The following is a 14,324-nucleotide window of genomic DNA, read 5'->3' as shown; positions in this document are numbered from 1 at the left end:
TAAGCTCTAATTTGTTACAATTAAACCCCAGCACTTATCACTGCCAGGTGAGCCCACTCCCCAGCCTGCCTGAGAAACACACACAATTCTCCCTGGAGAACGAATCTACCTGAAATAATTCACGTGCCGATTCTAATCTGAGCAAAAGAAAAGAGAAGCCATTTCATCAGAACTTTTACCAAACGTAATCAAAACCATTTCCTAGGAGCCAAGGCTGAAGGACACTGATGGTCATCTGAAATCTTCCTGCATTTTTCATTCTGAGGGTAAAGTGCAGGCAGCAGAAGACAGAACCAACCCCGTGCAACATAGCACAGCTAACCCTGTCGTCTCAGGGACAGCAGAGTCCCGCCTGGACTCTGGGTCAGCACTGCTGCCTGAGCGACCTCTAACCTTAGATGAATCGACACAGCTGTGAGTGAACAGGAAAGAGTCAGCATGGCTACTTCCTCACCTTCCTGCTCAAAGAGCCCCACCACAGAGCTATGTCACAGTCACTGGCTCCCTCCCAGTTTTAGTAAGGGTCTCTCTAAATGGCCTGGCTACATTAGAATTTGCATTATAGCTTAGGTGGGTCTTGAACTCTTTGTCCTCCTGCCTCAGCCTCCTGAGTAGCTAAATTGTTAGAATTACAGCCCTACACCACCAATCCCAGCTAAATGTGTAGTCCACATCTTGAACTTGAAATCCTGCATCAATGTTCCCAGCAACCTTCCTACCAGAAAACGCCAGCACAGGTTAATCTTTCCACTTAGTGTATATTCTAATTAGCATGGACTTCTGCCAACTGTCTTCCGACTATCATGTTTGATGCAAGTTATAACTTGTATCAGTTTCTAATTTTAACATCTATCAGTTCTGTGATCTCTTACTAAAGGCAGACTTGATTCTAGTGGTCAACCAACGTTTCAAAAGAAAGTAGACTTGGGGTCAAATAGGACGGCTCCGTGAGTAAAAGTCTTTGTAGTGCAACCCTGACAACTGAATTAGCCTATAGAACTACAGTAACAAAAACAGCTTAGTAATGGCATAAAAACAGACAAGTGAACAAATACAATCAAATTGGAGACCCTGACATTAATCCACACACCTACGAACACCTAATTTTTGACAAAGAAGCTAAAATAATACAGTGGGAAAAAAAAGAAAGCATCTACAAAAAAATGGTGCTGGCACAACTGGATGCTGACGTGTAGAAGACTGCAAACAGATCCTTATCTATCACCATGCACAAAACTCAAATCCAAGTGGATCAAAGACCACAACATAAATCAAGCTACATTGAACCTGATAGAATGGAAAGTGGGAGGTACCCTTGAACAAAATGGTATAGGAAACTGCTTCATGAACATAACACCAGTAGCACAGACACTGAGAGCAGCAATTAATAAGTGGGACCTCCTGAAACTGAGAAGCTTCTTCAAGGCAACGGACATGGCAAAAAAGACAAAGCACGGCCTACAGAATGGGAAAAGATCTTTACCAACCCCACATCTGACAGAGGGCTGATATTCCAAAATATATAAAGAACTCAAGAAACTAGGCCTCAAAATACCAAATAATCCAATTAAAAAATGGGTTCACATCTAAACAGAGAACTCTCAACAGAAGACACTCAAATGACCGGAAGACATCCAAGGAACTGCTAAACATCCTGAGCCATCAGGGAAATGCAAATCCAGACGTCTGAGAGGCCTACCATCTTCCACCTGTGAGAGTGGCTAAGATCAAAGACTCTGACGAAGGGTTATGTTGGAGAGGACGTTGAGGAGGAGGAACACTCCTCCACGGCCGCTCTCGGCATTTATGCCCAGAAGCCTCCCACAGGTGCTGACCTCAGCAATGGAAGAGAAACTCCGTCTCCCGCCAACAGCGAGCAGCCCCTGCTGTTCAGTGCTCCAAGAAAGACACCCACCGCCTGCACAAGAGGTCCTAAGCGCCTCAGAAGGGATGTAATTATCTTTGTCTACAGCAGTTTCGCCTCTTGCTCATGGATGCCTTATGCAGAAGCCAAAGTCTCTTTGACTCAGCACTGAGCAGTCAGTCAGGTTTTGGATTATCAATTAGAACATGGGGCATTTAAAACCATCTGGAGAGAACACACTCCTAAGGAACAGAGAAAACATGACCCATGGTGTCTCTCAGTCCTACATGCGCTGCCATGCTGAGCAGTTCTGCCAGTTTCTTCATGTTAGGAGAGAGACACAGATTGAAGGCACACATGTCCACTTTAGAATCAAAAAAAAAAAAAAAAAAAAAAAAAAAAGCTCTATCATGTAATATTTATCTTAGAATAACAGAAATGCTTTAGTTAACTATTATCTCAAAACCCACAAAACAAACAAAAAAGGATAATGTAAACTTTATCAAGTAGCTTAAAAATTGTTTTAAAATTATTTTAATAAATTTATTTTTTAATAATTTTTAAAATCCTTAACTTACAAAGTTTTTTTATTCTTAGGACACAAGAAAAAAGCACTTTACTTCCTAGATTTGCATATTTTGCAAAATAACATATTTATAGACTCTAAAATGAATGGTTATCCTAATTTTGGGGAAACTCGGCAATACGAAAACAAACTCATTTTCAAGGAAGATAAACTCCAAGTCTCTAAGGAAGCCGCCTGCGCTCTTCACACTCTAGCTCTCATTCCTTCCGCTAAGTTGGTACACAACTGCAGGTCCAGGTGTGCAGAACAAAGCAGTGTGTTGTGCTGCAGTGGGCATACGTGTGGTAAGCTGAGGAGAGGTAAGGCTGCGATACTGTGTAGTCAGGCTCTGCACACCTGCTCGGCACGCTAAACACGCTCACTGAAACACCGGGGCATGAAAGAGTGTAGACAGTCTGGTGCGATCATGCTGCAAACGGGCATTAAAAGACCAGAGGAAGAAAAACCGGGGTGCATGCTGGCGCAAAGATGCCTGCACAAGGAAGCATGTGTGCACCTTCACATGAGATCTGACCCTGTGTGTGGAAGGTGAGGGGGGGGGGGCGTGTGTGCTTGTGGGGTAAGGGCCAGCACCGAGCGTCTCCCTCTATTACTCTCTTCTTCAGTTTTGGAGACGAACATGCAGTTTGTGGTTTTGGAAAGAGGGACTGACCAGCGAGCCCAAGGGACCTTCCTTCCTCCACTGCCCAATGTCAGTCCTCATGGGTGAGCAGCAAGCACCTAACCCTCTGGGCCATTTTCCCAGTTTTAACACATAAAAGGTTTCATATAGTTATATGGAGTAAGATTATATTTACTTTCTTAGCAGATATTTTCCATTTTCACTACAAATCCATGTAATTATTTATATATAAAAACAAGAGAAATCACTGTTAGTTCCAACAATCCTCCTAAGGCATAATTTTGTTAAAACAGCTACTTTCTCTACTAAATGAACAAAAGAAAAACCTTTATGTTGTTACTTCCTTCAAGACTGGGACAAAAGGAGACTGAGCTACAGTCCAGATCCCACCCGAGGCACTCTAGAGCTGAGAAGCAAAGCTCCTTTAGCCTTCCCTCCAGTCAGACACAAGTGTCTTGATGTGACATGACAGCACATTCCAGACAGGTTAAAAACAGTTAACCCAAAGGAAGAACGAAAGAAACGAAAATCCGGAGAATCGCCCCGGAAACATGGGGAAGCGCCACTCGGAACAGGCGAGAGAGAGCAGGTGCCTTGCACAAGTGAGCATGGCCAAGGCAGAGGCGGTGCAAACCGGCAGGCAGAGCCATCCTGGCTTTCTCTCCCTTTGTTTTGTCTTGCTTGGTGCTTGTCATCATCCAGGGCTCAGCTGGGTGGCCAGTAAGTGTCCTGGGTTGCTTTTTAATGCCGTGGTAAACACCATTACCAAAAGCAACGTGAACAAGAGAATGTTTATTTGGCTTACATGTCCACATCACAATCCATCAATGAGGGGAGTCGGGGCAGAAACTCAAGCAGGAACCTAGAGGTGATCACTGCAGAGTCCATGGACAAACACTGCTGACTGGCTCACCTTGTTTAATCATTCAAGCCAGGACCACCCTGAGTAGGCGGGCCTAGCCACAGCAGTGAGCCCTTACAGGTTAATCACGAATCAAGAAAAGGCCCACAGACTTGCCCAGAGGCCAATCTGATGAGGACATTTTCTCAGTTTTAGTTCCCTTTCCTAGAGACCCTAGTTTGCCTCACAATGATGTGGCCAGCACAGTGGGCTGTGAGGAAGAGGAAGGACAGGAAGGGGCAGAGCATCGGTTTGTTTGTCCTTTGTACTATCCAACTGAACCTCTGCATTGATTGCTGCCTATGTTACACCCACAGGTGCTCCATGCTGCTTTAATAATAAAAATATTTGCAAGTCTTTTTCCAACATAATCCCTATGGATTTCTGTAAATGTCACTGGCACAGCTCCAAGCCTACCCTTCTGTCTGTCCTGGATATGCAGGGTGACTCACTACTAGAACCTCCCACTTCAGGGATGCTGTGCAGAAGTTGACGCCCCGGAGGTTCCCTGCAAGCCCTGAGCATGAATAAGGACAGACAGGTGCATAGAACAGGAGGGCCGGCTAAATACAAGTAGAAGACTACTACGTGTGTGTTAGTGGGGCACCTTTAACCACGAGGCAAGGGTGCTGGAGTTCAAGTACTTTAGGGTCTTTGAATTGTTCTAAGGAGAAGCAAAGATAGAGCTTTTTATATGTTCAAGGTGACACTTCTAAGGAAGCTACACAAGAGGATACAAAGATGTACATGGATAGAAGGGGCTTTTTAAAAAATTCAAAAGGGCACAAAAAAAAAAAAATAGAGGTAGGACAAATAAAGTAAAAACAAATGTTAAATGCAGACAACTCATATAACTGCAATAAATGTAAAGATCATGAAGACCGAATACTACACACTGTATCTGGAAACTTTTCATTCACTACAAAGGGGGAAACAACAACAATTCTAAGCCTGTAAACTTTTAATAGCATAGCCTTAAAATACACAAATGAACTGTGGAAATCAATAAAACCACAATCATAGTAAAAGATTAAACACAGAGATTTCCTTTAACAGGAAGCATCCATCTATTGACATGTGTACAATTCCCTTCAGAGAATATAAATACTTCTAAGCACACTTGAAACATTTATAACTGACCACTTCATGCAAACAATAACAAAAGTAAGTGTGATGAAGATCTGGAGGTAAGGGCCAGAAGTCCTAAGTATTTTGCCCTTAAGCTCAGATAAAAAATGAATATATAGTCTAATATACCTTAAGCTTAAGTGGTTAAGTGTCTTACCACTTATTTCAAAGTGTCTACCAAGAAGTCTAAAAGTTGGCATCATGTTTTCCATAGAAAAAGTCTGCCACTCTATTCCCTTAAAGTGGGTCCAGTTTTAGCCTCTGACTGGGACCTGTGCAGCCTTGTCCAGGAGTAGCTCTTCCTTTCAGAACTGGGCACGACAGTGTAGCTGGCCCAAGCTGGAGTTCCTAAGTAGGGGACGCATCCTTCTTTTTCCCTGAGCAAGTGTGCTTCCCCTGTGGCTGATGCCCAGCTACAGTGGGTATGTGCAAGGGGAGATGAGTGAGTGCACACATGAGGATGGAGGGGGCAGAGTGGGGAGGAGGACACTAGGCAAGGTAGGGCAGTGGGCGGTCCAGGAGGAGGATGGTTCAGAGGCTGGGATCAATGCAAGCCACTGGTTGAAAGGGCGCTAACTAAGAAATATCTGAAGAATGTGCATATGTGAGTAAATTCTGTCATAACTGTTGAATAAAACAGACAGGTGACATCACATTTACACTCTGGTTACTTGCAGTACCTAGTGGGTCCTTGGGTTTCACTTATCCTATTCAATACGAGCATTCATGACTTCTATGATGATTTGACCATATGTAAGTTCCTGCACACTGTGTCACCTGGCTCTGACACTGGACACCAAGCCAGTTGTTCATAGCGTCTTTATCTCTTATAGAGCTTACTGGAAGAGAGGCATGTCAGCAAAAAAGACACACATCAGCACAGACCCATGCAGAACTGCTGTCACCCACAGGACAGCAAGCACTTGTGACTGCATGGTGGGACTTTTCTAAGGCCTGAGGGGTGTACTTAGGTAACATCTCAATGACAAGGGACTAACAGTGGATACCTGCATAGACAGCACAGCTAGGTGTGAGGAACTTAATATGTAAACAGTCTTAGGTTATTCTTGGAGAGGTGAAGGCAAGCCTGGTTTATGTAACAGCCAAGGCTTGGAGACAGATTTTGCTTGGCCACACTGATAATCTTGCTAGCATACTTATGCTCCCCGGGGCCAGAGTCACAGCTGTCAGGCTTTGAAACGGTCAGAAAGTGAGGGATGTCTGCATGAGCAGTGGATCAGGATCGCAAAGGCAGTAGCATGCAAGAGGCTTACTGACTGTGGCACTGCCTGCCACCTTAACTGACATTACAAATGATGGTTGGCCGAGAGTCACAACTCACAAGGGTTATTTATTCACGTAAAATTCTCAGTCTTTTATATGAGTAAACACACACACACACACACACACACACACACACACACAAAGGGTTTCTTTTTAAAGATCCCATTTTTTTGACTATTCATATTACAAATGAGTCTTTCAATAGGTACTGAATAGTAACTGTTTACATACCAATCTCATTACACTGCTTATCATTTTGAGAAAGAGTTTTTTCAGAGAGTGCCTTAGTCAGCACTTTATCTAACCCTCCTTCAAACAGCAGGGACCTGTTGGCTTGGTTTTTGAGATAGCATCTTGCTATGGAGCCAGACCTTGGCACTCTGACTCCGGCTAAGGATTACCAGTGCACATCACTAGGCCTGGCTTTTAAATATAGGTCACTTTAAATGTCAACAACACACAGACCCTAGAGCACTGGGCATGAAAGAGCAACCAGCAGTTTGTAAAAATTTTCTCCTTAGATTCATACTTTTGTCAACTTGGAGACAGCATTACTAAAAGCAGGAAAAGCGGTCTCGGGCAAAGCTAGTCATGTCCCAGTCTGCGCTTGTAAGACGACCCGCTAAATCCCCCGGGTTCCTGGCCCCTTTCTCTACAGCTTTGATTGGATAACTTCTTTCAGCAAAATCATACAGTATGAAGTGAGACATAGTCTTCTTTTACTTTAAACCTACCTTATGGGAATGATGTAGGAAAACAGAAGGAGGAACCGAAAAAGGTTTCGGTACCATGGACCTGCAAATCCCTGCAAGGTTACCATAACAACAGAAAGAACAACTAAAGCCAGAAATAGGGCCTTTGTCAGCTGATTGAGTTCAAGGTCCAGCAAACCAACCTGGGGGAAGAAACACAACATAGCATTAATACATGGCTCAAGCTGCCCCGTCCCTAGTAGCCTGATCAGAATACATGAAACGATGACTTGAGAAAATGAGAGGTTTCAATTGTCTTTATAATAATGCAAAACAAAACATAGCTTTAGGCAGGATTTTTGAAAATGTACTGTGGCCTGTAGCTCACTCAGGGACTATCTGCTGGTAGAATAGTAGACCAGAGCAGAAAACTGAACAAGCAGAGTCAGATCCGCTGCGTGGATGACAGAATGATGTCACCAATGATGACAAGATCAAGAGTTACAAAAGCAGGGCTTGCCTAGCCTTCTCCATGGCCCCGCGCTACACCAAAACTCCTCTGTGAGCAAAAATGCTCCATCCTCTGTGACATGCCAGGTCAGACAGGCACCCCTCCACTCAGTTCCAGAGTCCCCAAGTACAGGATATTGAGTGTCCACCTTTCTCAAAGTCTCTGGGAGAACTTACAAAGAAGGCCAGGCATGGAGGGCACTTTAGGATTAGAACCTACTAGATTTAAGCAAGTCCTGCACTTCCGATTCCTCCAGTGTAACATACCACACTGAAATTCACCCTGTGGACAGCTGAGCACATAAACGAAGGAAAATTACACCCAAGAAAGCAGTTCATTTTTTCTTGATTTTGGAAACAGGGAGCACTCACACACAAACAGTTGTGGCCCTAATAGGAAAGCAAACGCAAACCTATCTCTTCTGAAATGTGCAACACCGATTTCGAGCTCTGACAAATTCTGTGGATTTCTTCTCCCTACTTCACCCACAAAGACTAAGTGTAGCAGAGGCGGGCAGAGGAGATGTGCTCCCTGAGCTGCTGGTTAATACAGAGAAGCTGTGGGAGGGAAGGAGAGAGGGGAGGGAGGGAGAGAGGGGAGGGAGGGAGAGAGGGGAAGGAGGGAGGGGAGGGAGGGAAGGAGGCAGGGAGGAGGTACTGGGACCTGTCACCGGGACAGGACTCTATCTCCTGAGTGTATAACCCTGGCCGGTGGGCCTCCATTTTGTTACTGCAGAATGAGGAGCCATCAGAAGCTCCCTGACAGGCTCAGGAAGAGCGTGACAGTGTGTGACAGTGTGTGCCGTGCCCTACAGTGCAAGCCCACAAGCCCAGCAGCCATGGCATCTCCACCACTCTGTGTTTACCTTTCGGGCACTTACTCTTCAGATAACCTGTATGTCTTCGGGTTAAAAAACATTCCTTTTTATTTACTGTTTGACAGGATCTCGCTCTGTAGCCCTGCCTGACCCGGAACTCCCTACACAGACCAAGCTGGCCTCCAACCTACCTTGATCTTGCTTCTACCTCCCCAGTATTGAACAATAGGCACAAGCCATTGCATGTGGCCCAGCACCAAACTCTTCAATGACATGGAACCATCCAGAGTAAAGGTAGCTAGAGGGGTTAGGTTACTGGCGGACACATGTAATGCTGGGCGAGGTCACAGCCTCTGCCTAATGTGGCCTGGTCACAGTGTGTAGGACTGAACTGGCTGTCTCTGACTCAGGCAGTGTCAACAGCAGACAAGCGCTACCAGGCTAAGCAGCTCTCCGTCCCCTCAACACCCCTTTTTAAAAAAGGGAAGAAAATGGGGGCAGGGCAGGGTGGCTGTGACAGGGAGAGAAGAAAGGAGAGGAAAGAAATATAAAGAGAAAAAGGGAGAGGGAAAGAGAGAATGTGATTGCCAAGATCTTAATTAGAAAAAAACATCAAAATAAAACTCTAGCTCTTAAAAGTTTGAGAATTAACTAAGCTAATATAGTTTATTTTATAGTGCCAGTTCATGACTCACTTTAAACCTAGTTTTGATTAATATTTGCCACAAACTCTTATGAGGCCACGAGAAGCCATTGCTAGAAACAAAGCACCAAGTTTCTCAAAAGTTCATTAAGTGCAATTGTAAAGAAAACTAATTAAGCAAGTAATTACATGCCTCTTACACCTTGTGCTAGACTCTAAAGTTATGAAAATGAGTTAATTATGAGAATTCCTTTTTACCTGCAAGAAAGTCTACTAAGAAAACCAAAATGAACGCTAGTACTACATGCCTTATGAAAGAGGGATGTGCGGGCGCAGTGCCCGTCTCTGTCCAGGGTTATGTTGAACTACATTGGCAAACACTACAGAAACAAAGGGGCATTGCCAGGGCCCAGAGAACAACCTGCAGCACACAGGTGCCCCAGGGCTGCAGGGCTGCAGGGCTGCAGGCGGCTCCTCCCTGCCCTTGTGGACATGCCCCACACATCTGCAGGGCATGCCCCACCAGATCACAGGAGGCTCCTCATCAAGGGACTTCAAACAAAAGCCACGTGGTGGATTCATCTGCACACAGCACTTCATTCAACAGAGATTCCCTGGGCTGAAGACTGCCGGCTTTAACCACATGGGCTCTGGTTCTCAGCAGCAGCGATGGACTGCCTTAGAGCCCAGGAAGTCATGTGGGAACCCCCACGCCCATCTTCAGGTCTTGCCCAGCAACAGAGAGGTGACCACTTCCCTGGAGACGAGCACTTTGAAAGGAAAGGCATGCAGGAGCCCTGACAAGTCCCCAGCGCTGCCTCCCCCTGAGAACAGGCAGCTCAGACTGCAGCAGCTGATTTATCAGCTCCGTTTGAAAAGCAGCACAAGCAGGACAAATACCAGGCGATTTCCGCTACTTCACGACTACGTAGTTTATGCTTGAATTATTGAGAAAAATAGGGTTTTGGATTAAAATGAAGAAAAATTAAGCCAGGGAAGTAGAGCATGTTTCAAAGCCCAGATCTCTGTGCTGTGACAAAGGCGGTCTAAGTTTCAGGCCTCAGTGAGGATCAGATGAAGTCATTATTCATTCAGTCAGGGAAAAAAGACTCAATTACCTCAACCTAAAGATGCTATCAATGAATGCAAAGTGCATATTTTACTCTATTCATCCAAATCCCATTAAAAAGTGAAAGGAATGATTTAATCTGGCCTTCCAGAGTTGGCCTTTTTTTTGTAATAAAATAAAGAATTACTGTCTTGCGAAATGCATAACCACTACCTCTCACACTCTTCCCTGCATCATAGCAGTCAAAGACCAAAAGCTCACACAACCTCCGAGAAAGGAATACAAAGTTCCCTTTGAAAAAATGCCACATGGAGGATGGAAACACTAAAAGCAGCCCAAGCACAGGATATGCACATAACTCAAGGCATTAATACCTTTCTAATTGACCAAGACAGATGTAGTTGACGGCCAACCAGTGGATATCAATTTTGAAGCCAACCAAATGTTCCCTTCCAGAGAGAAGGTAAGGGTGACAGGCACGGAACAGACAGACAGATGCCACCCTCCTCCAGATAGCATGACAGTGGTCGTCCCTCATGGCCTGTCCGGGTGCCTTTCCTGCCTTTCCTGGACTGGAATGACAACCCTGAGTTTGGTTAATTCTAAGAAAGGGCAGTTTGTTTTAAAAAACAAAAACATTTTCAATTAATAATCTTTTTATATTCAATTTCTCTACAATACTTTTTTAAAAGTTTCTCCATCTCAAGGCTAAGATGAAATCAAAAAAGTACTTCAAAGGAAAACTAGTTGACTGTAAAGTTACAGATTCTATGAAGGGTAACCTTCTGCTCTGATGTGTGTCTCCCACATTATTAAAGAACGTCTTAGATACCCGAACAGGCCAGACCTTCTGCTAAAAGGCTGTAAAACCTTTTTTAGCCTTAAGATATATTATTAATCACTTGAAATAATTATGACTGTATGAGAAAAGGTAAATTAAATACTCTAGGAAGTAATTTTCAACATTTACTGTAAGTTCTTATATTAGTAAAGCAAATTTTCTTCTACTTGTCATAATATTTGTTTTATTTGAAACAACTGTGATAACAAAATTAAATACGCTACTGGAAATTTTAATCTCCAAGGGAAAATTTGTGCATAATGCCTAAGACAACCACAATGGCTCTGCAAAGGGGCTGTTCTAGGATAATGAACACAATAATTGCCTGTATAATCTAAAATGCTACTAATGGCAACGATCACAAATCCATTTAGCTCCTCTTTAATTTATGTACCAAGTTTTAAATAGCTAATGGTTCTCAGTAAAATAATGGTTTATACCAACAATAAAGGGTAAATACGGTGTTCTCCTGCTTAATCAAGAAAAGATCAGTCAGGTTTTTTTTTTTTTTTTTTTTTTTTCTTCCTTTAATGAACACATGGACGAGTGGGAATCGGACCTTATCTCTGTAGAACAGTACCATTCCCATCCATCTCAGGGTTAACAGTACCGGCATAGACTAAGTCCCTAGGAAATCAATGTTGCACAGCAAGCTGGAGAAAAGGCAGCAAGTTATAAATAAAGCCTTAGGTTCTGCACACTTTCAAAAGTCCCAGTGAAACACAGCTGGAAAGGAGCAGTAACTGCTGGTACCATCGCTCCAAGATTAGAAGAGTCAAACTATTATGGCACACTTACTAATCCACTAAGATTCACATGGACTCATTCTTTACATGGAATTATTTCAAAATCACAAAATTATAAAGAGTCCCTTTATAACCCTGAAGAAAACTATATATTCTAACTTGCCCCGTGTTTTCCCCATGAAAAAAAAAGTGCAATTTGAAAAAGAGAAAAGCCCCTGGTCAAATATCTAATTCACTTGAGACTTCATGAACACGAGTTTATCTTTAAGATGTTAGTGTCTTGTCTCCAGCTCTTTTTGGACTAACTATCTACTCTATATTCAGACTTAGCAGAAGATGGATGGAGAACTGCTTTGGACCCAACTGGATTCCTATAAAACAAATATTCCACTTCAGTATCTTTGAGAGAAATCAGACTGTACTACCTACCATGTTTAGCCCAATATTAAGGAAGCAAAAAGTATTTTTAAGATCTTCATTTGCATTCAAATAAATGAAAGTTGCCCATCACCTCTAATTCCTGAAGCTTATACCAATAACTTCCGATCGTGGGACTTCACTATTAACTATTAGCAGAAGGTTTTTTGTTTTGTTTTTAAGTTATCTCATCAAAGAATGATGCCATGAGATAGCCTTTTGCCACCTGAAGTTTGTGTACTTATTCATTTTGGGATATGAACTACTAAGTCTTAATTGTCTGCAGCCATGCGGCTGGCCACGCTGACGATGTAGCTATTACTGTTGCCGCCCCAGTGATCTGCAAAATAAGAAGGGCTTCTTTGGGCCATTATTGTCTACTGGCTCAATAATCTGTGCTTTAAAAAGCTCTCTTAACAAGTTATCAGTGTGACAATGCTTAATATTGTAGTGTATGTACCTTAAGTTAAAACATCAAACTCTGAATTTATGTGACTTTCAGGTCTACTACCAAACAATAATTCATGACCCATGTTCTTATCTACAAATAAAACTTGACTATTCTTCACTCAGAATTTAAGAATTTTTTCTTGGCTTTGCTACACAAAACACCTTCTCCTTGGTTACTGACATTAAAAAGAAAATGGGGGAGGGTACCTTGGGGAGACCCCAGTGTTAGGTAAAGAGCTTACAGTGTCAGCTTGAGGCCTTGAACTCAGTCTCTGGCAGCCATGTAGAGCTGGGCGTGGGTGTGTCAGCACACTTCTGTAATCGCCCTGCTGGGAAGGGAGAGGCGGGAGAGCCTGGCACTCTGGCCAGCAGGAAGTAAAATCAGGAAGTAAAATCAGTGTGCTCTGGGCCCAGTGAGAAACCCTGCCTCAAGATAAAAGGTGGAGAGGGGATGAGGGACAACATTCAACATCAGCGTTGGCCTCCGTGTGTGGTATAGACACACACACAAGAAAACATCGTCTTTGTATGTTGTAGATATAAACAAACATACCAGTATAAGTACTGGGCACCAAACAAAGGAGCGGAACTTTTTTCCACACTCAAGGAGAATTATAATCAGGAGACAAAAGGCTTCCAAGTGGGTCTCATGCTGAATAGCACAAGCTAGGCCCCACCTCCCTCCTGATGTGTATGTACAACAGTGCAGCCGGTGACATGGCTTCACCACTGGGACCGACTGAGTGCTGGTTCCCGCAAGTACATTTATTGCTGGCTTGAAGAGCATTGTCCTACGCGTCTTCTCAAGATGCTGGTGCGTCTTCTCAAGATGCTGGTGCGTCTTCTCAAGATGCTGGTCTTCACACACTGGCTCTGGCTTTTCCTGACATATCCCGCTCACCAAGACATTCTTCATAACTTCCAATAACACCAAGAAGTAGCACAGCAGCCAAGCGCACGTGCCCACGCATGCGTCAGGTCCAGGAGCCAAGCGCCTGTGTCCACGCATACGTGAAGTGCAGTCACTAAGCGCGTCTGCATCTGCATGAGTCAGGTCCTGGGTCTGCTTCTGAAAAGCTTGTGCTGATTCTTTATGTTTAAGAGGGATAGCCTGGTCCTGCTGACTGGTTAGCAGCTTTATTTATATTAAAATTTTTATTGAAATATAAAAAAATTACTAAAAGTGAGCAAATATAAGACAATGCAATGGCTTTAACATGTTGCTAAAATTTTTTATTTAGAAAAATTATAGGTTATTTCAAAATTTTCAATTGTGGAGCATCAAAATCATGTTTAAAACAAAAATGAATAAGGGAAATGTATAAAAGATCTACCTGGAAGCTTCATTTTCACTTTCTATACACAAAAGGTGGGTATTAAGATATGCCTATACTTTTCTAAAGTGCCTTACTTATGGTCGTACTGTATCATAGCTGCAGTTCTCTTTAAAGTAAGGACAAAGGAGACTAAATGCTAAGGTTAGCTCACACTCTCCTCGTATTCAACACACTCAGCAGCCCACACCCGCTCCTGATGCCCATGTTTTTTTAAGCCCAAGGAGAAGCAGCGGGGAGTGTGTGGCATGGCACGGTTCTGCCAGCAGAGGGTGCTCCAGGCACACAGTCTTCCCTGACTCTGCTCTCAGAAAAGCATGGCTTCCTCCCCACCACAGCAGCCAGAGGCTCAGTGCATCAGCCACATGGACTGACTTATTTTTGACAGCAGAGTTGACAGTTGACCTAAATATCTTCTT

At 43.5% G+C, this 14,324-nt stretch overlaps 2 protein-coding genes across 3 annotated transcripts in view; one reads left to right on the top strand and one right to left on the bottom strand.

Moving 5' to 3' along the window:
• The window catches only part of Pard6g (par-6 family cell polarity regulator gamma), a 1,244,350-nt gene that overhangs the window by 659,873 nt on the left and 570,153 nt on the right, over positions 1-14,324 (top strand). The window lies entirely within an intron of this gene.
• Atp9b (ATPase phospholipid transporting 9B (putative)) overlaps positions 1-14,324 on the bottom strand; it is a 166,331-nt gene that overhangs the window by 59,601 nt on the left and 92,406 nt on the right. For both annotated transcript variants that reach the window (XM_051202233.1, XM_051202234.1), the window contains exon 12: positions 7,120-7,280. In XM_051202233.1, coding sequence (XP_051058190.1) covers positions 7,120-7,280 — 161 coding nt within the window. The remainder of the gene's footprint in view (positions 1-7,119; positions 7,281-14,324) is intronic.

Source organism: Phodopus roborovskii, unplaced genomic scaffold (genome assembly GCF_943737965.1).
Source record: "Phodopus roborovskii unplaced genomic scaffold, PHOROB, whole genome shotgun sequence".
Classification (NCBI taxonomy): domain Eukaryota; kingdom Metazoa; phylum Chordata; class Mammalia; order Rodentia; family Cricetidae; genus Phodopus; species Phodopus roborovskii.
This window is presented reverse-complemented; position numbering and strand designations above follow the sequence as displayed.